Source organism: Pyxicephalus adspersus, chromosome 1 (assembly GCF_032062135.1).
Source record: "Pyxicephalus adspersus chromosome 1, UCB_Pads_2.0, whole genome shotgun sequence".
NCBI lineage: Eukaryota > Metazoa > Chordata > Amphibia > Anura > Pyxicephalidae > Pyxicephalus > Pyxicephalus adspersus.
In genome coordinates, this window is record NC_092858.1 from 97,277,359 (window position 1) to 97,301,194 (window position 23,836).

Sequence of the window (23,836 nt, forward strand, 5' to 3'; positions counted from 1 at the left end):
TTCTTATTCTTATCATAATGACTATACATTACTATACATATGATGTATAGTATGGCCATGCTGTTTTGTGCATATTTATAAGTGCCACTATAATTTATATAATAACACAGTCATAGAGCAGGCATCATACTGACACAACCTATGCTTCCACCCAAGCCAAAATGAAAAATCTAAAGATACTATTTTTATATCTTAAACTAGTTTTACTGTTAAGATTATTGGAGCTTTGTCATTGTTAAGAATACAACCATTAATATTATATATATATATAGACCACCCCATACATGTATATGGGTATATGGGGTGGTCTAATCACTGCTTGATTTTCAGAGCTAAGGAAGGAGTAGTTTACTGTTTTTCCCCACAACCCATGTCTGTGAGTTGCATGATTCACAGTATAATCTGTAGCAGATATACTTAGATGTACCATGATTATTATATGTGGTGTATTTTGTGATGCATGATTATGTGATGAGACTACATTTGCATCCTACATAATGCATTATCGTTATAAAAACACATTCAAAACTCAGTTAAACAAATTAACACTTTCTCCTTTTTCATGGATCTGCAAAGCATGGAGAAGAGGGTAATCCATCACATTTTTTTCTTCTTCCACCAAAAACACATTATCCTCTTGGTGGTGGCTGTGAAACCACATGTTCTCATAGTTTTGGGGACTGGGAGACATATCACACAAAAGTGGTTGTGTGGAATCAGACCTGCCATAGACAGAGGTTGGGGGGCTTTGTTCACGGTAGCCTCCAGTGATCACCTGAGCATACTGTACAGTATCTGTATTGACATAAGACCTCCAATTATTTCTTTCATCAGTATCCTTGAGAGGTGTCTCTTGGCATTGAGTAAGTGGCTTCTTTCCTTGCCATCCCTCCACAATGCATATGTCACTTGTTAAGAACTGAGAAACATCAGGGGGGTTATCCATTACCCTGGGCATCTAGAAAAAAGACAAAAAACAATCAAGTAATTAAAAAAATGTTATTATTCTTATTATTCATAATTGTATCATGATTAGCATATGGTAAGAATTGTAATTCGATGCATAATTCACATGTATTCAGGAGAACATCTTTTATTTGACCTGTATTAGGTGATGATGTAGACATAAGAATGCGAAAATTCACAATAATTTAACATAGTTGTTGGCATATTGCACCTGTCTTTTTGGATTCAAAGCTTGTAGTTCTCTTACAAAGTGAAGCATGGTTGGCTACTATTGGTTCCTTAAAGCGAAACTTAAGTCACAATTACCCCTCTGTTCCTGTACATTTGGTACATAATTTCTAGAAACATTATTCTTTAAAAAAAATAAGTACCTGAATAAGTTTAAATCCCTTAGCTTTACTTTTTACCAAGGCTTTTTTTATATGTTGGAGCTGACACCAACATATTACACAGCACTGTGCAATAAATAGACACGTAGCATGAAAAAGTTTTATTTACCATTTTTTTACCTTGTTTTCACCCACTCCCTGGCATTAAAAACTGGAAAGAACAACAAGCTGTTAGAAAAACTGCTTTCTGATGGTGTGCAAAAATGTTGTGTGGTTAATGGTACCACAAGGCACCATAAATGAGGACTTACAATTTGAGAGCAGACAATCCCTTTCAGCAGTGTGTATGTGTGTAGGAGGGTGCTAAAGCTCTAGTACTCCACAGCCTTAATGTAAATATTACATTACCTCTTCCATGAAAGAGGTCCATTTTCCCATTTGGCTTTTAGCTGGATCTGGAACTGTTGGCCAGAGGTGATTCTTCATTCTGTCAAAGCAACAAAATTGTACAGGGTGAGGCACAGCCTTTTTTTATATAAAATACTAGGCTACAGGAAAAGTAAAACTATAAAGACAGTTTTTAAAAGGCAAAAAAGCTATTCTTTAATGTCATATGATGAACCTAGTCATAGCTTCAAATGGGGCAGTTGGAATAATTCTACTGCAAACTGAATTACATTACTGAATTACGCTGCATAGTTATGGTGAAACATAAGATATCTTTTTGGAGCTTGGTAATTATAAGAAATGTTACATTATGAATATCATGACCTGGGGGTTCTGCCTTCTTTGCATATCCTCTTGCATTTTCTTTATGCAAGACAGCACTGCTTTTAAAGCTTTAAATTCACAGGTGTTCTTTGATAATACAACTAACAAAAGAAAGGAGGCATGGTTTATTATTTTTTAAACAATAGTGAATCTTCTAACTCCTCTCAGCATTGGTCCACAGATAGAAAGAAGACAGTCATTTAAAAAGAAAGAAATTATTACATAAACAATTATTACATAACCAGCTGGAGATATCATAATTCCTTACAAGGAAAAGATAATTAAAATGATTTAGTCAGAGCAGCTGATAAAAGGACTTACCTTTTATGTTTCATTATGCAGATGATAAACACAAGAATGATCACCAGGAATAAAAACAGAGATAAAACCAGGAGCAAAAAAGTGTTATCTGGAGGATAATGAGAGATTCAGATCAGTTAAGGGATTATATATGAATAATTTTAATTAATAGCGTGGTACAAATGTTATTAATAAATTATAGTGACGTAATGCAGCAGCAACATCTGTCAAATATCAGTTTGTAGGTATTGAGCTTAAGATTTCCTTTAGATTTACTGTTCATTAGCTTTTTTTTTTACTGTAAAGATGTTGATTGCATTTATGAAGTGCTTTTAGCGCTCACATTCATTCAATTAAAGGAACTCATTTACAACGGTACACACTATTAGGGATCCCCCCGAATATCGATAAGCCTTTTTTCATATGTTTTTAAAATTTTGCTGACAATATCTCTTTTTCTAAAAATGTTTCTTGATATTATTGGAAGCCTAAAAAAATTAAGTTCAATCCTACTTAGATATCAACTAAGTGTACTTGTATGAAAATAAACTGCCAGCCCTATGAAAACATATCATAAACAAAGAACAGAAAGAGGGCTTTGTGGCATATAAAAGATTTCTATTTCAACAACTATAAGAGTAATCAATACACACTTTTACAACTGTAATAAAACTATTACATATAAAGCAGGATTCCAGCCTGAATATAGGTAATATACAAATACCGCTATATGAAGGGTAAGCTGCAAATGATATAATGAAATCTCATTCACAGAAAACTAGTTCCAGAGTATAGCAGAAAGGTTCCAAGGTATGAAAAAGTAATCGTATTGGATTAAAATGGGTTTTTCCAATGCAATTCGTCTTTAATAGGCTTCTTTTTGAGGAGAGGAGCTGCTACTTGCCACAACTCTGCATATTTTTAGATGGCGTTATGCAGGTGAACTTTATGCTTACAACTCCATATTCGGCATTAGCTGTGGGATCCTTTAATCAAAAAGGAGTTCCAGAAGTATTATTAATATACCTGGTTCTAACAACCAAATACTTCTCACAGAGTATGTCGTATGTACCCCTGAAGAAGCCTAATAAACGCAAGATGCTTTAGGAAACCCCTTTTTATCAACTATGAATACTTATTCATACCTGCCCCATATATGGACTTATTATGATAAGATTAAGTCTGTAATAAAATAATCTGCTTAGTAAATAGGGAATGTAATGACATTGCATTAGTAGAAAAATAGGTCTGCAAAGGTTCCATCAATATCCACAGGTGGTGAATGAAAGATCAGTCCAAAAAGCCACAAGAGACCCTGATTTATTACATTCAAGCTGCCCATTTTTGTCATCTACAGTTCAAAAGTACGTTAAGTGCAGTCAGTAATTGGTAGCTTAATCTGTTTTACCTTTTTCACTTCATGTCTAATATTTATATAACATGTAAACATTATTTAGGGCTTTATATACAGAATCATACAATATTTTTCCTTTATTAAATTTCCTGGCCAACACTCTTCATCATTTTAAGACATGTTGCTTACCTGGAAAAGTGGTATAAACTGTTAGTATGGTGCCATTCACACTGCCTCCAGCTGTAGAACTTCTTAGAAACACTTGATATGTTGTAAAAGGGACAATATTTTTTATCTTGAATCTTGTAACTGAGCCATTTACTGTTGAGACTAAAATCAACAAATGTAGACATTTATAACAACTAATATTTTCTGCAATTATATAGTGACATATTATTCAGTACTCTACAGTCTACAGTCACTAACTGTCCCTTAGAGAGTCTCACAATCCAAAGTACTTCAAATTAGGTCTCAGCTTTGTAAGAAGAAATGTTTTCCTTAAAAATGAATCAGATGTATCCTTTGAGTCAGAAGTAGGACTGACAAAATCAATTGGTTTCTTTGAACAAAAAAAGAGTGAAAGGAGAGAAAGAGGGAGAGGGAAGATAGAGGTAGGGGGAGATAAATGGAGTGACAGAGGTAGAACTGAGGGAGAGGGGGAGAGGTAAGGGAAGGAGTGGAGGGAGAGAGAGGGAAGGAAAGAGAAGAGGGAAAAAACTGGGGAAAAGAGATAAACAGATAGTGAAGAGAAAGGGGCGAAGGAGAAGAAAAGGAGAATGGGGGAGATAAAGAGAGGGGTGAGAGAGAGGGAGAGAAGAGAGAGGGAGAGGAGAAAGAGAAGAAGCGAGGGAGAGGAGAAAGAGAAGAAGCAAGGGAGAGAGAAGAAGAGAGACAGAGAGTATTTGCACAGTATTTATTATTACACAGTATTTATATAGCGCCATCATATTACGCAGCACTTTACAAAGTCCATAGTCATGTCACTAACTGTCCCTCAAAGGAGCTCACAATCGAATGTCCCTACCATAAGTAGAGAATAAAAGAAGGGAAAGCCAAGGAGAGTGGAGAGGAGGGGGAAAAGAGAGAGAAGAGGGAGATGAAAAGGGGTGGGAAAGAGAAGGGGAGTAGAGAAAAACTCAACAATGACTAAAAGCAGCTGGCCTCTGAGAAGTCTTTGGACCTTTAGATTTTCAAGTTCACAATTTCTAGACTTATATACTATAGCCCCAGTTATATTGTGTGCTAAATAAAAGTTTTGCACAATGCTGCAACTTGTACAACCTAATTCAGAAAAATCCAAAGTGATAGCCATATATGTTTGCCCCAAACCTCCATGCTTTTAGATGGTTTTAGGTTTTTAAAATGTATTATATGTAGGTTGTGGGTTGCATTTAAGGGGACTAATTTAAAGTGAGGTTGTATTTATTTATTATGAATGTAGTAATAGGGCACTCTGGCAAAACATTCTTAGAAGTCTCAAAGTATCTCAAACTGAAATTATTCTGATACCATGGACATATGCCTACAACCTATGACACAGACCCTTAGTGTAATATACTTAAAACCATTTAAATAAATTTTACATTACATAACGGAAACAGGAGAAATGCTTACACTCTTCTTTGCCATGTGTGTCTATCCAGAAAATAGTATAGTTGGTAATAAATCCATTGCGCTTTTCCAGAGGAATTGGTTCCCAATGCACTTCTGCTTGTGACTTATTAACGCTGTCCAGTTTAAGTTCAGGTGAAAAAGCTGGAGCTATGAAGGCAACATTTACACAATCATTTTTTATACAATAGTACAAATAAATAGTCTGTGTTCTATCAGGATTTAAACTGTATCTGAACTCAAAAACTCAATATTATAAAGAGTTAAAAAGAACATTTAGAGATGAGAATTGTGTGTATAAAGTGCCCTGAAAAATATACGTTTGTCTGAAATTTCTCTAGAAAAATAGTAGTACACTTCCTTGTATGTGATTGTGTTACTCCAGTGTCTACAACCTTGTGGCTGTATATCTGCAGTCTGAGATCTAAAGTACTGCGGCCTGATATCACTGTGTTGCCCAGTGTTCTCCTTGCTGGTTGCTCTGACATGTGGAAGGAAAGGTCTACCTTTACCAAGATGGCTCCCTCCATGTAAAGACACGGTGCAGACCAAGGACAGGAAAGTCATACAGTTAAACACATCAGCTGCAGGGATACCAAAGGAAATGCTAATGACTATTCTTGTTCTCCCTGTGTAATTTTTTGGGCACAGCTTTTAAAGTTCAGTTCTTTAAGTAATGTTTTTATTATGGATAATTTAAAACTGATCCACACACTGAGAGAAAAAGGGCAGGATTTTCTGTTCACGCTTGTCAAAAACAGATTTTTAATTAGGACTGGTATTTGAAGATGCTGAAACTACCCAGCAGGGAATGAACATACCATACCAAAGAAAAGGTTATTTTAATTAACAAAGCAGCTAGCAGATAAACACATAAAAATACATTTGAAGTAAAACAAAAAAAAATATCCTACCTGCTTCCTTGGAATAGACATTTGTTTGAACTGGTGTTCCAATATTTTCCATGTACACAGGATATAGTGTCACAGTGTACATCTGGTAAGGCTCAATATTTTCTGCAATATAGAATACAATTACCTTGATAGAACATGACACATTTAGTTAGTACAACCAAGGTATAGGAAACTTCCTGAATTATTCAGATGTCCCTTTTGCATTAAAAATCTGTCTATCCTATTTAAAACTATAGGGTCTAATTATAAAACAGAGAATCAGACATTCCCTTATACATTCCCTTGTGGAAATCTTCTAGGTCCATGTGTTTTATTGGCTGTAATTGATTTCCACCGGGGAATGTTTGAGAATGTCAGATTCCCTGTTTTATAAACAAAGCCCAACATGTTAAAGATACACCTTAATCTGGACTATATAAAGAAAAATCAGTAAGGTATACCGGACTTCTCACAACTGGATAACATTGTGTGACATTTTCATCAAAGCTCCAGTGTATATGAGAAAGGCTGCATTATGCTTCGGAACTGCACTTCCACCAGCTATGTTTCAGGATCATTCAGATGATGAAGATAATGGCAGATATAGCAATTTTGAAAATAGGGCATTTAACTTGCCAATTTGAACACCACATTGAAAATGGGAGATAATAACAGATGAACGATAAATGAGTATTTTAAAATTGCATAACTAGCCAAACATGTTACCGGTGTACAGTTTCATCCCAGTTTTGTCCCCCTAACTCTTCTAAGTTTTTTTATATAGAAAATACAGTTAATTAACAAATAACTGAGAGGTTGGCACACTTTTAATATATAGTTATCAATAAAATGTAATACAGTGATTGTTTCTGTTATGTGGCCAAGTGCAGGCAACCTATATTCCGACAATGTATTTTAAGTTAATGCTCAGTGTTCTTACCCTGTAGAATTGAAGTGTTGCTTCCTGAAAACTCAGTTTTCCAGTTAAATTCACACTTGGGCAACTGAGCACTTTTACACCACTCCAACACATAGGCTGTAGCATGAACTTGTGGTTCCCACTCAACTCGAATGCTGTAATCATTATTAGGTGATGCATACATTCTAGACACTGGATTTCCTGTAGTAAAAAAAGGAAAATGTAATTGGGCAAAACTGCCTGCCTTCCAACATACTAATTTACCTTCCCAACTTTCCCAAGCTCACGCAGCAATGTAACGGCCATCTGATCTATCCAATTTAGATGTCAGAATATAAAATGGGGGAAATTAAGCCAATAAAGGTGCTGATAATGATGACAACATGTAAGTTAAGTGGTGGTAAATGTTGGTCTGCAGTATTTATTTTTTCATATACACGTCTTTGACATTGATTTGTATGTTCTGTACCAAAAATCGTGGCTTACCCAATAGGTCATTTTTCCTAAAGAAAGTATATGGGCTGCCCCCTTTTAATACGAATGGAATGGATGCACTGTAGACAAGATGAGTCAAAGAACAGAAAGGCATTTTAATTGCTTTTTTTGTACCGACACTAAAGAATGGAATCCGAGGGGTGGAAATGGAAGCTATGAAACTGGTATTATAGGGTCAGCATAATGTTTTGTTACCTTTGGTTGCAAAGAAATTGATCTCTTTGACTGGAGAAGCTCCAGCTGTATTCTGAGCCCAGATAAATGCTCTATTTATTCCATGAGGGAGAAGGAATGTACAGTTGAGATCTGTTGTATGGCACAATGAAATGTCTTTCTGAAGCAGATGGTTCACAATATACCAGAGATGTTTGGCATTGGCATTCTCTCTTTTCATTGGCTATGGGAAATAACAAAAAACAAAAGGTTACGTCAGTTTCTATTTTACTAAAACTTACAATGTGTGTCAAGTAGGACACATCTGCTGCATAAACAAATTTTATTTGTGATATTAGTAATAAAAAAAAAGATGAGGATAATTGAATATAAGGATTTAGAGAGGAATTGAAGACCAAAACAATTTTGTGTTTAAATTAATATAGTCTTTTTCCCTTAGCAAAGTGGATTATCACTTGGGATGGGATATTTCACTTAACTAAGGAAATACAACATAATCTAGCATTTTTTTACTGTGCCTAGCACACCCCTTTTTATTGGTTAGAATTCTGTTCTTTGTGATCAAGTCCCTGCTTTTAAGGTATGTAGTGAATAAAAGGTGGTATTCAATATCCTTTATTATAATGTTGATTAGTGGTTGGGGGAGTGGGGTGGAACACGGGCAAAAATATACGGTAAGTAGACTAGGCTTATTTTTATGTAAGAGGCATTATTATTTTTTAGTACCTCTGTCAAGCTAGCCAAACAGATTTGTAGGTATTACGTATAGAATCTTGACATATTTGAGCCAATATCATTTTCAGGATACCACTCCTGAACTAAATCTCACGCATATTCCAAATCAATATTGCAGGTAAAACATGCCATTTGCAATTAACTTGGCATAAAATAATTCATTTGCATTTAATTGTAATTGTTCAAAGAATGTTCGGAAAAATGTTCGGCCCTCCGGCATGTTCACTTCATCCAATCTGGCCCTCTTTGAAAAAAGTTTGGACACCCCTGAGTTATACATATGATAAGCAAAGTTTTCTTCAGACTCAGATGGAATGATTTGCATGGATTCGTGTGTCATAGTGTGTCAAGTATGTCAATGTGTCAAGTGTGCACTTAAATGATCTTTTGTGCATTATTGTTGGCCACTAGTAGATAGCACTGTGTTATCGATACAGTAGATACCACTAGGTGTCATTTGAGTATAAACCAAAAAATCTTTCTAATAGCATTTTCAAATAAAAAAGCCTGCTTGAGTATAAACAGTATATCTCAATCTCAGCCTATTTCTATATATATTCTTGTGGTATCAGTGCTAGTAGATATGAATATGTAGTGGTATGATTTAGACCCAATAAACTGAGCACATGGTAGTAATAGTTAAATGTGAATACCCCATAGCTTTTTTTGACCTACCTTGGCCCATTCTGTTTGGAATTCATTTCTGTAGCGCAGTTGACATTTCAGGTCCTTTACAAAGCTGGCTTTACCATATGTCCATTGCAATTTAATACAACCTGTAGTAGTTGCTTTTGTTTCACTAATGACAATCGGATCAAGCTTCACTAAAACAGAAATGCATATCTTCAGGTAAAGTCATTAAATGACATTCATATGACACAAAGGAAGCACTATGTACATCTAAGCATCTCCGTTCTTCACAGAGCCCATTAAAAATCTTTTCAGGTATTTTGTATGGTAATAAACTAAAAGAGAACTAAACGTATTGCATATATCTAGCACCTGTCATTTTTTACAATTGAATGTGGTATATAATTAGGTTATTATATATATATATATATATATATATAAATATATTTATATATTGTGAGGGCTTACGCTCAGGATCGCCTTTGCTGGGTCAAAGGACACTTGTCTGGTTCATCCAACTCAGATCACACACCGAGGTATCAGCTTTAAGCTGGCTTGCAGCCAGGTTTATTGAAGGTTGCAGATAAAATAACAAAACAGCAAAAAAACCTTGCCTGCACTTACTACACATCAGACGGCTCTGTCTATCAGCTGGAGGGTTTTTCCCTGTCAGCTCAAAACCAAGCTTTCAGCAACCTACTACTCACTTTTGAGCTCACTCACACAGACTGACTTCCTGAGTCAGCCGAGCTCCCTCACAGACCGACTGTCTGTGTCTCCAGCAGAGCTCCTCACACAGCGCCCCTGTCTGTGTCTCTCCAAGCAGAGCTCATTCACACAGTCCACCTGTCTGTCTCTCCAAACCTAGCTGAACTCCCACACAGACCCCTGTCTGTGTCTCCAAACAGAGCTGAACTCTAACACAGACCCCTGTGTGTGTCTCTTCAAACCAAGCTACTGACTGAGCTCCTGGCTCTATGTTATATCCCCACCCTCGGTGCTTCTTCATTAAGTATCTCCCAGGTGAGAGTCTTCCACCTGCTACTTCACATAGGAATCTTGGGCAAATATATCTTACATAAAAGAGGAATCCTGGGCAAATATATCTCCCTTTCACTGCCAATCCTGCATTGGTGTCACAATATATATATTGCAGCCCTAGCGGAATATTAGTATTTGTTCTTGATTACAGAACACATGTTAGAGCTCCTCTAGGGCTGGGGGAGCAATCAGGGGAGGGGAGATTCAACATAGCAGAGCTCCTCTTGGTGAATGGCTGAGGAAAGGGAAATCCTGATGATGCTTGAGCTGTCATCTGGATTTCCCTTTTCTCAGCCAATCACAAAGCTATACAGGTGAATAGGGAGACTTGCCCTCATTTGCCCTCTAGTGCCCAGGGATCTCACACTGTCAGGAGTCCCATGGCTGTGCTGAATGCACCCGTGGGAATCATCCTGTCATTGTGGGATTACCTGTAACAACAAAGTTTAAGTTACACAAAGCACACACATTCAATGAAAAACATAAAATCCTGTCTTCTTTTTTTAACATAATTTTACCCCTTTCAGTGAATGAGTAAGGGGTTTTTATATACCCCTGTACTCATTTACCAAAAGGGTTAAAAGTAAAACTTTTATAAACGCCTATGTAAATTCACGGTAAAATGCGTCATAGGCGTTTAAAAGAGTTTTTAACCGTTTTAAAGACAACGTTTAAAAAACTTGTAAAAGTGCATAAAACTCATATAAACGTGGTAGGAACGTTTACATACGTTTTAAAACAGTCCATGTAGACCCAGCCAAAACTGGAGACCACCATGACTGACCTCTCATTCTTCGAAGGCTTGTTGAAAAGCTTTAATGCTTTATTCTTTGGCTTAAATAATTTTAGCCTTTGACAAGTATGAAGAATAAGGCTGCTGATTTTTTAGATGTTGCCAGTGTTGTAACAAACTTTTACAGAAAGCCATTAATGTCAGTTTTTTGGAGTGTTTTTTTTGGGAAGGTACCTGGAGAGAGGTTTGAAAGATTTAACAGATTTGAAAAAACCTCTACATGCAAAAAGTTCTTTAAGTACTATATACATTTTGTTTCGATAGGTGAAACCCCCTGGACCTTGAGAATTTAATAAAAGATTATTCACCTTTTTATAATTAATTGATGTTTTCTATGACTTAGTAGTTTTCTTACTACTTTTCCTGTCCTAGAAATCCTATAATGGTACTAGTATTAAAAGTATTTTTTCGGCTTAATCCCAGAAAGTATAGCTGTTTTTTCCGGTTTCATTTTGGATTACCATTGTCATGTAAGGAAACACCATTGTCTGACACAGATATAAATCTGTATCATGCTATAAATCATCCTACACTACAAAAGGAATTTAATAAATACTTCTCAGTATGGGATGTCTGCTGCCCAAAAACTATAATTTGGCAAAGGCACCAATAAAATTGGTGGTCTCTTGCCTGCAGTGCATTTCTAAGTAATACAACACATGCATTAAATTATCATTAAAGCACAATTTTACCCCTAAAATAACTTAACTCTTTATACTTTAATGCCTGATATAGTTGGCATCATGAAAAAAACATACCTTCTTCTCTTGGAATGAAACAAACAGGGCCAGAGGTAGCAGAGCCAAACTCATTTTTTACAGTGACCCACACTGTAAGTCTTTTGCTAAAATGGTAGCTGCTACGAGGTATATTGAAGAAATTCTGTCCCTTTATAGGATTGTAGTCAAAGTCAGTCTTTGCAGGTATCACACACTGTTCCACAGACCTGTGCAAAAACCAAAATTAATATTAACACTGGTGAGAGTTTAAAATAAAGGAGGTGAAAATAGGTATACGTCCATTAAAGGTTTATTGCACTGACTAATCACTTACCTGGAACCTGAAAGTGTGACATCGGTTGTTAAAGAGGAGTCTTCTCCAGACAGCCATGTGCAAGTCACAAAATTATTGGAAGGCTTTAACAAACAACTTAGGTTGGAGGGAGGAGATGGTGGATCTGAAAATAAGTTTAGCGATGATCATTTAATACCAAAGATAGACGCCATAATAAAACAATTCTATACTAAATTGGATTGGCAATATATAAGTTGTAAAAATTATAGTACTGATTGAATAGAACACTAAAAGTGATATTTATTTATTTAGTATCAAAGAAATAAAACAGACTTACAGCCAGCTCTAATGTGAATTTGATCCATTAAATAAAATCCTTCTTTGCTGTTCACATAACATTGAAGCAATCCTGAAGTCTTGTTGAAGCTGCTGAAGTACACAGATGAAGTGTTCTCCTGAATATTCCTGTATTGATCCTCAGCCAGAAAATTATTGTCCAGCTTCCATACCACTGTTCCTCTTCCAATCTGAGGACAATTGGAGGAGCAAGAAGCCAACAGAGGGGAACCAAGACGAATTACAGGAGAATCTATAGTAATGCGACAAGCCTGTTCTCCTGTCAAAGGAAAGATGTTTTATGTATTAATTATTGTTGTGTTACTGCAAAGAAAAAAAATTCTATCTATCTATCTATCTGATTGGCTAAAATAAAACTAATGGAAGGATGGAAAATTCTACACAACTTTTGGTCACTGCTCTCATTGCAGAGTAACCATTGTAATCAAATCCAATCTTCTGCCTAAAACAAAACAGTATGCAAGCAAATGGCTGTCAGAGAAGTATTTTGGAAGCTGGTTAACTTACTTACACCTGATCACAAAAATGTCTTTAAGTACAAAATCTTAAAAGTGTAATTTTGGTCTCCAATGAATGTTTCTCCTATATGGTAGATCACCCTTACATGTTTCAAACTATCATTGTCTATCTTAGTCGCCATATAACTTTTCCATGTGCTGTTATATATGTGCTACAAGTGCCAATCACATATGACTATCAATCTCAATAATAAAATCCTGGAACTTCAAATAGCAATCCCTCTGTACCTAATTTTTGTTGGAAAAATCAGAGCAACTGAATGTGGAAGTGAACAGAGATTCTATTTTGTGTACAAGCTCTGGATCTGCATGAAACATACATGTGTGACTAAAATCTATAACCAGGAAGAAAAGAAAGGACAGTTGGTACATTTAATGATAGTACTGATTTTAGTGTTTGTGGGGATGCTTTTAGAATTTAAAAGGACATTTTAAATATTTTTTTTAACTTTAGCTGAACTTTTGATGCAGGGTCTAGTTTCAATGTAAGATTAAAATGTGAAAGAAATATAGTCAAAAAACACATGCAAAGAAGCTTTTACTTGGGACATATCTCAACACACTTCAGCCCCCTAACCTTAACCTACCAACCCCCAGCAATTTTGGTGGCAATACCCTGTTGAGTGGTGTTGCAGTTACCATGAAAAGTTGGCAGAAAGCTTTAAAATGTGTTTTCCTAACCATACTTTTAATGATGGAAAAGCTAATTGTTTTTTTCTAAGATTTTGCCCCAGCACACTTTGTGACAATATTTGAACTTTTGGCTGGCGACTTTAAAATTATTTTTTCAACTATGAACTATCTTTGATTTACTGATTGCTGAGAGGCATGTGGCCTGGTATTTATAAAGCAAGGAGGCCACACACAGCCCTTCTTGTAGGGGTAGCAGCCCACATGTATTGTGGGCCAGGACATGTTTAATTCAGATTAAGCTCTCCATTATTTAGAAAACAGAGTCTGACATTCTCCAATTGAAACCGTAGAATTAAAGGGTAAACACTGGGGGAATCGCCAAGCAAATCTATATTCCCTGGAATTTTTTAATGTTAAGTGAATTCTGTATGTATGAAAATGTTTGCATGCGAGAATTTTTCTGGCCCAAGTTACCTAATAATTGAGGAAAAAAAAGCATTTGAAAATAGAGGAAATGTAAAAAGCAGATTTGGGTCAAAAGATGGGCAAAAAAAATGGGAATGTCGGCAGTATCAAAACACTAAATAGGTTTGATATACTAAACTGATACAATGGGCATCTGAATTCATGTCTAAACTTTGGAAAAAAGTTTTCACTTGGTATTGATTTAAGAGACCATAAGCAGCCTTCATTTTAGATCAAAGAGGTGAAAATCTAATAAAAATATAATTTTACTTACCAGAAGCCAGAAAGAGAAATAAAATCTCTTCTAGCAGCAGTATTCGCCAGTCTTTCTGCATTTCTTCAATATCTGTACCCCTTAATCTGTGAGAGAAAAGTTAGCCTTGGTGAAGATTTGTTGACCCAGCAGTGATGAAAAAGAATGAAAAAACATCACAGATGAATGGCAACGCTAAATAAATAAACTATTGGCATATATCACATTATATTGTTCTTACCACACATATAAAGGGACCTTGAGCTAATTTATATACCCCAATCTGAAAATATTGTTTTGTTTTTTTTACAAATTTCTAGATACGTTGTACTGGTACTTTTACCTATTTGGCTATAATGTAATAATTCATCCTCCAGGTGATCATTGAGTTATATACTGTATATGCGCTTTGTTATATACTGTACATGTCTTTACAGGACAATGGAGCATAAAAATGCTTTCCTTTGCAGCTGCATATACCCTTTTTCTTCTCTACTACTCATGATGAGACTAAAGAAAGTCAGCTTTGTGTATGCTCACACCTTGGAGCTTAAACAGCACCCATTAAGAAAGAAGGGGTGCCCAAGAGGTCATTTGGTAAACACCAGGGTTGTAATATGAATGACATGCTTACCATGCCTTTGCATTATTATGGCACTTTGGATATGAAAACTGGATAAACCAGCTGAAAAGTTAAGGGGGGTTATTAAAAACACCTAAAATCAAAATCTATTATTACTAGTGGTTGTAGCTTCATCATTGCCCAAATCCTGTTGGACTGTAATAGCTCATGAAACAAAAACAGCATATTGCAGTAAGGGAGCACTAAGTTTTAGCAACTCAGGCAAAGTGATAGAGACTGAAAGCTTCTCATAGATAACAGGCTTTGAAGTATCTTGGTGCAGTGTTTTGTAACTTCTGTCTGAACACATTGATAAATAGGTTCTTTTGTGTTAAGAAATATTGTGGTGTACTATTCTAAATTTTCAAATGTTGTCTTAGTTTTTGTGTACTGTAGTGTTATGTTTTATTACGTTTCCCAATCCAAATTTAAAACCACTTCATGTCTCAAGCAATCTGTTCTGACAGATAGAATACAGTAAATGGTGACTAAAACCTCGGTTAGCATTTTATGGCACACTGATAAAAACATTTGCATTGTGATAATAGAAGCTGGAAATTCTTTAACTTTTACACTTTATGCAACATTTTTAAAAAATGTATTTGGCCGGACTTACACTTTAAGTAACTTTTGAGAAAGCAAATAAAAAAAAAAATAAAGTGGTATAGAGCAGATGTATGATAATGTGCAATGCACAGATGACTTACTGTCCAGTAAATCTATAGACATGTAACAGCCAATGGTTTTAAGCATCTTTTAGTCTGATTGAACAGGTTGTGGAGAAGAAATGTATAAAATTCAAATATTTAGCTGCTGAACAGGTAATACAACATAAATGTTTGTATATATTTGTTTGTTTGGATATATCTTTATTATCTATTAGTTCAAGTTTGTGTATAATTTTTATTTAGAAAAAAGATTACATAAAAGAATTGCCAATAGATAGATGGACAGATTATTCTAGATACATAGATGTGATAAAGTTAAATAACTATATAGTTTTATGTAACCATCTATTTTTTTATTTATGTTATCACTCTTATATTTTATTTGTTAATATTATTATTACCAGCCTTGTCTGATCTAGCTCCAAAAGACAGAGGGGGGGGGCAACTTCATTTTAATGGACAAGGTTTAAGAATGGGATGTCCAAGTCATTAAGGCAGAAATCAGGTGTCAACAAGTGTTTGGTCATGTGATATAGAGTTTTTTGTTACCTTTTTCCCTATTTTTATCTTTATGCAGAAAGTCATAACCTTAATTATAGAATAACTATTCCTGATTCAGGAGAAATTGGAACCTATGTACAACAACTGGTAAGTAAATTGCTTGTCTCTTTTTCACCTTATGAAAGAATTTAGGAATAGTATAGAAATGCAATTAAAAGAATCAGTTATACCACCTTAAGGAAAATTGCTACAGGTTTTAGCAAGGAAATTTGTGTAAATCATTGATTTGTTGGGGTGCATTATAGGAGCAATGGGAATGCATGATAATGCACCTGCCCAAAGCAAAAAAAAATTGAACAAGAGTAAAAGTAGCCTTCAACTACATTTGTTGTTTACATAGGTAGTTTTAGCCTAAATCCTAAAATAAATGTAATTATATAACTACATTTTTATTTAATGGCATTATGACTGTTTGCCGTTTACATTGCTGGTCAATAGAAAAAATGACACCCATATGGTAACTGACTTGATAGTCACTAAATGCTCATGGCTCAAGGAACCCCTAGCAAACTCTAGAAGAACCCTGGTTAAGAAAAACTAACCTAGATCCTAATGTTTTATCTTCTGATTAACCACTGTATGGCAAAATATTCAGAGTTTGTCCAAAAGCTGTTTTTATAAACGAGCAGGATTTTTCTTGCTATTTCTGAATTGTAATTATACTATATTAACAACAAAAGAATTGATGGATTGAAGTACAATAAAGGGCACCCAACTGGAGCATTTCCCCACCCCTTGGTGGTTTTTAGTAGCTATGCATATAGTGCAGAAATATTTCTGCGGTTGTATTTACAAATAAAAAATCTAAGGAAACAACCATAGCTTACATAAAATATTTATTAGTGGATTGGAAGTGGATTGCCAGGACAGGTGTGCACAAGGTCCAGAGTCAAAATCTACTGGTCAGGGTAAAAATGGTCCCTTCAGTAGTAAGGAATATTTTTTTTTTACTTTAAGCAACACTCCAAATTTGTTACAATTTTTCCTAAACTGGTTCGGGTTACATTACTTTATAATTATTTATGTAGCACTGTTGGAATTCTACTATTGTTAGTACCATTTTCTTGAAACAATGTTTGTTTGTGATTAAAGTGAAACTTTTGAACATTTAGGTAGTTTTCTCAGATCTCATAATTGTGTATACTACCTCAATAATTCTTATTATCTGGGTATAATAATTTTTATTTCATAGCTTTCTTATTATTATAGTAAGAGGTTTTAACTAGAAGTATATAGTGTAGACAGCATTTTGCTTCTGATATCACATTTCTCTTTTACTGTTTAGAAAAGCAGTCACAAGGGGTAAATCATGTACAAAATGACTTGCCCCTTCACTTATGTATAGGACAGCATTACTAGATCACTGGACCAATTACTCAAACATTTATTTTGTTATATAAACACATATAGATGCATTAAACATTTACTCATTTTTTAAACTTCTAAACTAAATTTATAGTTACGTAAAAAATCTAACATATGAAAGACAAAAACTGGAAATAGCTTCTTGTGCTTAAACCACCTACAGTATCTATTCTTCTTTTATCAGTGTTTTATTGGCAAATGGCTATACACAAACGAATAAACCCATTTAGTCTTTGGGTTTTTTTTCTGACTTCTGTTACTCTAAATTTGTATTTACCTATGTTAAGGCTATGTCCTCTTTTCTTCAATAAAGCTTTGAAACTTAAGGAGCCACACACGACACGGGGTTGTCGTGGCGGGCAAGGAGGGCGCTGTAGTTGCGCCTGGGAGCCTGGTAGGTGAGCGGGAATATCTTGGAAGGGGTCATTGAAGGGTTAAAATCATGGACTGTTTAAAAAATTAAATAAAAGTATCACTGGTGTTTAAATGTTTGTTATGGTGTGAAATATTTTAAAAGGATATTGTTTATTGGTAATGTATGTTATTGTGAAAATGTTGTCAAGTGTTTTTTTTAAGACATTGGTGAAGGGGTGGTTAAATAGGGGGAGGCTTCATCTGCACTACCCTTGTCAAGCCTATCCACTATATATACCATCACTGCTTATTAAAATGGATAATAATTCCATTTTTTCAACAGTTGTAGAACATTTATTGTATTCATTATTTGCCCTCTGTCCCTGTCTTGATGACTAATTAGAAAGTAAGGGCAAAACAGACTATGATAAAACCAGATAACATTTGTAATTCTTCCCCACTCAGTTAAAAACAAAGCGCTTTGTTGCTGCCACTGACCACAAACGAAAAATTCTGTTTATTTGTTGCCCAAGCGACCAGGGAGGAAGTCTGGGGGTAGTGTCTGGCTTTTTGTTGGCTGTTTTCCTCATCGGGGAGATTCCCATCACTTCCTGTTTGGCCATCATTATAGCGTTTCTGGATTCTACTTTGTCATATGGTTGGTGCACTTTGCTTCCCAAAATTGTATCATGGGTAGGTTATTTGTACCATGTAGTCGTACCACAACAAGCAAAAGGTTCGGATATAGACAATCATCGACAAAAGAACTCTAAAGTTTGGTGTACTCTAGTAGACGTTTGCTTATCAAATTTGGCAACAGCATGAGAAATATATGCTGAGAAAATATGCTGAGAAATCCACAAAATTATTGTAATGCGCCTGGGCACACAAACCACAGCCAACTCCAAGAATCCTTTTATCACGCTTTATGTCGTCATAAAACAAGACTTTTTCACAGATGATAAGTCCAATAAGCGTGGTACAGGAGGGTAAGGCAAAGGCAGGTCAGGAACAATCCGAGGTCAGGGCAGGCAGCAGGCAAGAGTGGTCACAAACAATCCAAGGTCAGGGCAGGCAGAGTTTAGGCAGAATCAGGTATCAGACCAGGTCGCTATGGTAATGACAAACTGGGTTAATATAAACACAGAGAATGCACCCAAGCACACTGTGTTCAGTATAACCTTTTTTATTTTATCTTTGAATCTACATGTAGTTGCTAGGCAAAAACCCTTTCTAAGTCAGTTTGTACTAGTTAGCCTCAAACATGGCATCAGATAACTGCCTGGTTTGGCATTCTCTTGGTATTTTTAAAATCATGGATAACTAAATAGAATTTTTGTCAGAAACTTGTTTAAATTTTATTTTTACCATTTATCTTCTGTATCTAGTTCAACCATTTTTTGTGTTCCATGTGCAACCTTTATGGTATAGATGGAGTTTTATGGGTTTTCTTCAAAGTAAAAGGTCCCCTTGTCTTTTGTAAGGGCCTTAAAGTAGCCATAACTGAGACAAAATAAGGCAAATTTTCAAAGAAAAAAAATTCAAAAAAATTAAAATACCAAAAACCTATTCTGTATTCGTGTAGCTTTATATCTATCCACACAGACCTAACACCTTTAGTTTCCTGTAAAAGACTGAGGTCAGACAAATGGTTTACACTTTAAAACAAGTTGGCTGGGAAACATAAACTTCCATTTACTATTCTTCCTACTTTAGGTGTCATAAGGCAACATCTGATTGATAGCATTGGCTGATTTAGAGAAGAAAGTGAGCTTTAGTACAGTGTACAAACACATTAGCACCAAGAAACAAATATTTTGCCCTACCTTCTGCATCCAAACATTGTATTCACATATTAATTGAATTGCTGCTAGATTTTGCCTTGTTCAGTTTTGATTTAGTTGGGCTTTGACCTAAAGAGCTAAACACTAAAATGTTCACACAACTATTTGCATATTCATACACAGTGATCATTTTCCCTTCAGGCACCTTTTCAAGTTAATTCCCCTAACAAAGTGTTGTATTCACAAGCTATTCAGGCTTTTGTACACCTGCAGATCTGCTTTCCATTTAGTGGAACAACATAACCTTTATATTTTATTATGCAGTAATCCTATAGGCAGGATTTGAAAGGACTCGGTGATGTCCAATTAGGATAGTGGATTAAACTGTGGTAGCTCTACTCTGCAGGATTATATTTTTATGCATTTAACTACTTTGCACTCTGATGCAGCTATAGAAAAATATTGTGGATAAATTGATATTACATCCTATTTAAGCTTGTGAATAGTTACAGACTGTACCAATGCCTCTTTCTTAGTTACCACTTTTGCACCAAACATTTAAATTTTACTTTTGTTCTCAACTAAGTGTTCAAAATAAAGGGTAAGTGTATCTGACCCTATTTGGTTATGAAATTGATAATGTAAAGTATACATAAATTATATCAACCATTTAATTAATCAGCAATCACTCACTTAGTCCACTTGGTACTGGGACAAGTTTCTCTAGGACCCAACTGGAAGATGCCATTAATGGGCTAACAACATTTTTGTTATTCTCATTAGACCAGTGTTTTACATTTTTTACACCAACAGCAAAATGCAATTATCTTTGAACACTGTAGGAGAAATAAACAATATGACTATCAGAAAATTGTTTAAACTTTTCTGCAAAAAAAATTTCAAATTTTCCTTTAAATCTGACACTTTGAATAAATGATTCGGCTACATGGTCTGCTATCACAAATACTTAGCAGAAATACCATTTGCTGATCCTGGCTCAGTGGTACTTCTCCTGGTTTTATACAACACCAACATATTACGCAGCTCTGTACATTAAATAGGGATTTTATAAAACCAGTATACAAACGTCTAGGAGTTAAGATGTGGAGTATCTGCTAGCAATGTGAACAGCTGGTATTAAAGTGTTTCTCTAGCCAAAACTCTCTATCCAAAACTCTTGGGGAAGAATGATAAACACTTAAATTATTTCATGGCTGCTTGTGCTTTGATGGCAACATTTGTCCTTTTATTTTTCACCTATTTTCCTGGTGACCATCATACATAAAGAGAAAATCCAAAAATATACAGTTGTCACTGGATCAGGAGGTGAGCGTAAATCTACCAATGGAGACATCTGTTTTGGGAACAAGTGTCTAAATGGGGATTTCTCCTCACTTCGATGAGATTTTCGTTCAGTTCTTGTTGTTTCTTTATGACAAACAATGGTAAATATTCCATGGTCATACGCACAACAAATGACAGGTACTATATTCATTCTAACCATTCATAATATAAAAGGAAAGATTTAATTAGAGATCCACTTGACCAAATTAGCCAAAATAGGTCTACCATTTTTTTATTAGGAGCTACTCATAGTAGTTGGTGTCATATAGATTCAATTTATTCTTGAGCTAGTACTGGACATGGGCTGGATCTTGGTAGATAATGTATGTTTTTGAGTAAATCTTAATCTTTATAATAATATTTAGTAGAAGGAAAGTTTGACATTAATCTTAGAAAGTATTATTTTACTGAATGAGTTGATGCTTGAAACAGACTTCCAACAGAGAAAGTGAGTTAGTTATCAGTATTTCTGTCTTTTTCTGCAATCACCGTTTGTTTCTTTTCATGTTTAAAAAAACAGGCTGAATTTGTGTAAGCTTAATGCTACTGCTTCACTTTATTTTTCTTTACCCTCTCTACCTCTTAATGCATCAGCTATAGAATTCGAAAAGTCCAAAACTCATTTTTAAATAGCATATTAAAAGGGTAAAACTCCTGTATGTTTTTCCAGTTTATTTCCTATTGATTCCTACCCATTGTTTTGTGGAAACAATAGGAAGTGAGAGGAGATTTCCTCATTTAGACAAGCCATTGTCAACCATGGATCCCTAGCTGTAACAGATTGACCTGTAATCTAAAGGTGCCTGCGTAGTTATAGGTCCAATGACATTTGGTAGCATCTGTGAAATGACACCAATAATATTTTTATCAGTCGGTAAGGGTGGTATTCAGCCCACTACTGTAAGGGGAGAATTTCTCCCACTAACGTCCAATTAATTAACATCATCAGGGGTTCCCCAAGTTTAAAAAAATATCAAAATTTCGTCTTGGGTAAAAGCTCACCCAAAAGTCACTGGAGCAAGTGTCTACACTGAAAGCTTTCCCCTCTACTTTTATTCTGGTGACAGTTCACTTTTTAGTTAAATTGAATTCCTCTCACTTCCTGTTCTGCTGACAAAGGTATTACCAGACAGGAAGTGAGGGAAAATCTCCAACCTGGGCACAGACAGGAAAAGAAAGTTGATTCGGTCTCTAGGTTACTTCTCTACTCTCTTAGGTGTCTCACATATTATATGGTTAAATATAGGTCAGTCAGGATTGGTAATGGGGTCTTGGGACACATTAAAAATTAGCTTAATTAGTGGAAGGTTTACTCTTAAATGTTCCGCTGACACCGACTATAACATTATCCTGGAGAGTAGTAAAATTGGATAAGGCTTCCAACACTTTTAACAGGTAGGTCCTAATATATTAGTTCCACTTGTAAACAAAAGGATGTGACAAAATGTAATAAATAAATCTACCATAAACAACAATTAAACCAATAAGTGAGGTCATAGTATATTAGGAGCAGTTTCAGCTTTTCTTGCAATCATTTAAAATACCAATAAAAGTTCTGAATATTTTTAAAAAATGAATGCTAGTAACCAGCCTTATATGTACAGACAGACTCATATTGAACATAATTAGTACATACAAGGCTAAGCATTGGCTTTTTGACAACATCGTTATCAAATATCCCTTTCATCGTATCATGTATCATTCACTTCCCTTACAAATTGGAACAGGAAAATATTCTTATTAATAGTTATTTATTTAAAAAACTGTTACACACTGAATTAGTGACTGTGCCAGTGTAAATGCATATATATATATATATATATATATATATTCTATATCTACAAAATATCTTCAGTATAAGCAGCAAATTTGTTTTGTACAGATCTTTAGAGCTTACCTATAGACATATTTTTTTATGTTTATATCAGAATATTCTATGAAACAAACTAAGATAAAATAAAATATGCATTAATAAATATTAGAGTATTATAATAGTGTTAATAAACCTAATAGTAGTATTATAAGGTTATCTTTAATTCTTTTTTCTGGCTATTATTGTACCTGCAGTGCTCGTGAAAACATATAAGGCATGCTACTTATATGGAGATTGTATCATACTTTTTAACCAGTAAACACCATTTCGGTGGTAAATATACAAACAGTTTATTTATTAGGATTTTTAAAAATTTGCTGATTGGACAGTAACATGTATGACTACTCAAGAAAAAATTACCATTTATCAGTTTTGAGCAACTGGATCGGTAAAAGATAACTGCTGATTGGTCACTTTGGACTTTTGCACATTGCTCTTTGTATTGCTGAATAAAGATGATAGCATGGTTTATTTTAAAATTGTTTCATACAATGATATAAAAGTTACCATAATTTAGTAAAATGTCCTTTTACTTACCGTGATACTTTTCCACTTGCTATAGAAAGCACTTAGCCCTGTACTTTTACATACATGTGACTTTATCAGGCAGCACTTTGGTTTTCCTGCACCTCTGGGGAAGCTTTTGTATCAGTAACAGTTCCCAGCGTTATGATGCCATTACCGTCTCTCCAGCCCACTGGAAGTTGCAAAACACTTCTGTGAACATCAAGCATACATGACAGAGCAGGAGGAAGGGGGAAATTAAACACCCACACCACACTAATATTTCAGACCCCCCCCCCCATCCTTTCCACATATACACAAAAAGACCAATAATGATATCATCAGTTCTATTATTTTATTAATACCTGAAATAATCAGTTCCAGATGAGCTTTAGGTAGGATAAACTTTAGGATTAGGTGAACAGCAAGGTTCAGTAGCCCTTACCATGCAGTTATTAATCCTCTTCCATGTCTTTTCATACAGAGTACAGCTGTTTACTGGGAAGTCAT

At 35.1% G+C, this 23,836-nt stretch overlaps 1 protein-coding gene across 1 annotated transcript; it reads right to left on the reverse strand.

Moving 5' to 3' along the window:
* Window positions 1-263: 263 nt before the first annotated feature.
* CSF3R (colony stimulating factor 3 receptor) lies at window positions 264-23,502 on the reverse strand. The gene is made up of 14 exons (XM_072408817.1): window positions 23,360-23,502; window positions 14,273-14,358; window positions 12,363-12,641; window positions 12,065-12,188; window positions 11,770-11,957; window positions 9,223-9,371; window positions 7,834-8,035; window positions 7,165-7,344; window positions 6,246-6,347; window positions 5,335-5,481; window positions 3,910-4,050; window positions 2,388-2,475; window positions 1,704-1,782; window positions 264-958 (listed from the first exon to the last, which is right to left on the reverse strand). The coding sequence occupies exons 2-14, from the start codon at window positions 14,331-14,333 to the stop codon at window positions 530-532; spliced, it is 2,169 nt and encodes a 722-aa protein (XP_072264918.1). The 5' UTR covers window positions 14,334-14,358; window positions 23,360-23,502; the 3' UTR covers window positions 264-529.
* Window positions 23,503-23,836: the final 334 nt, after the last annotated feature.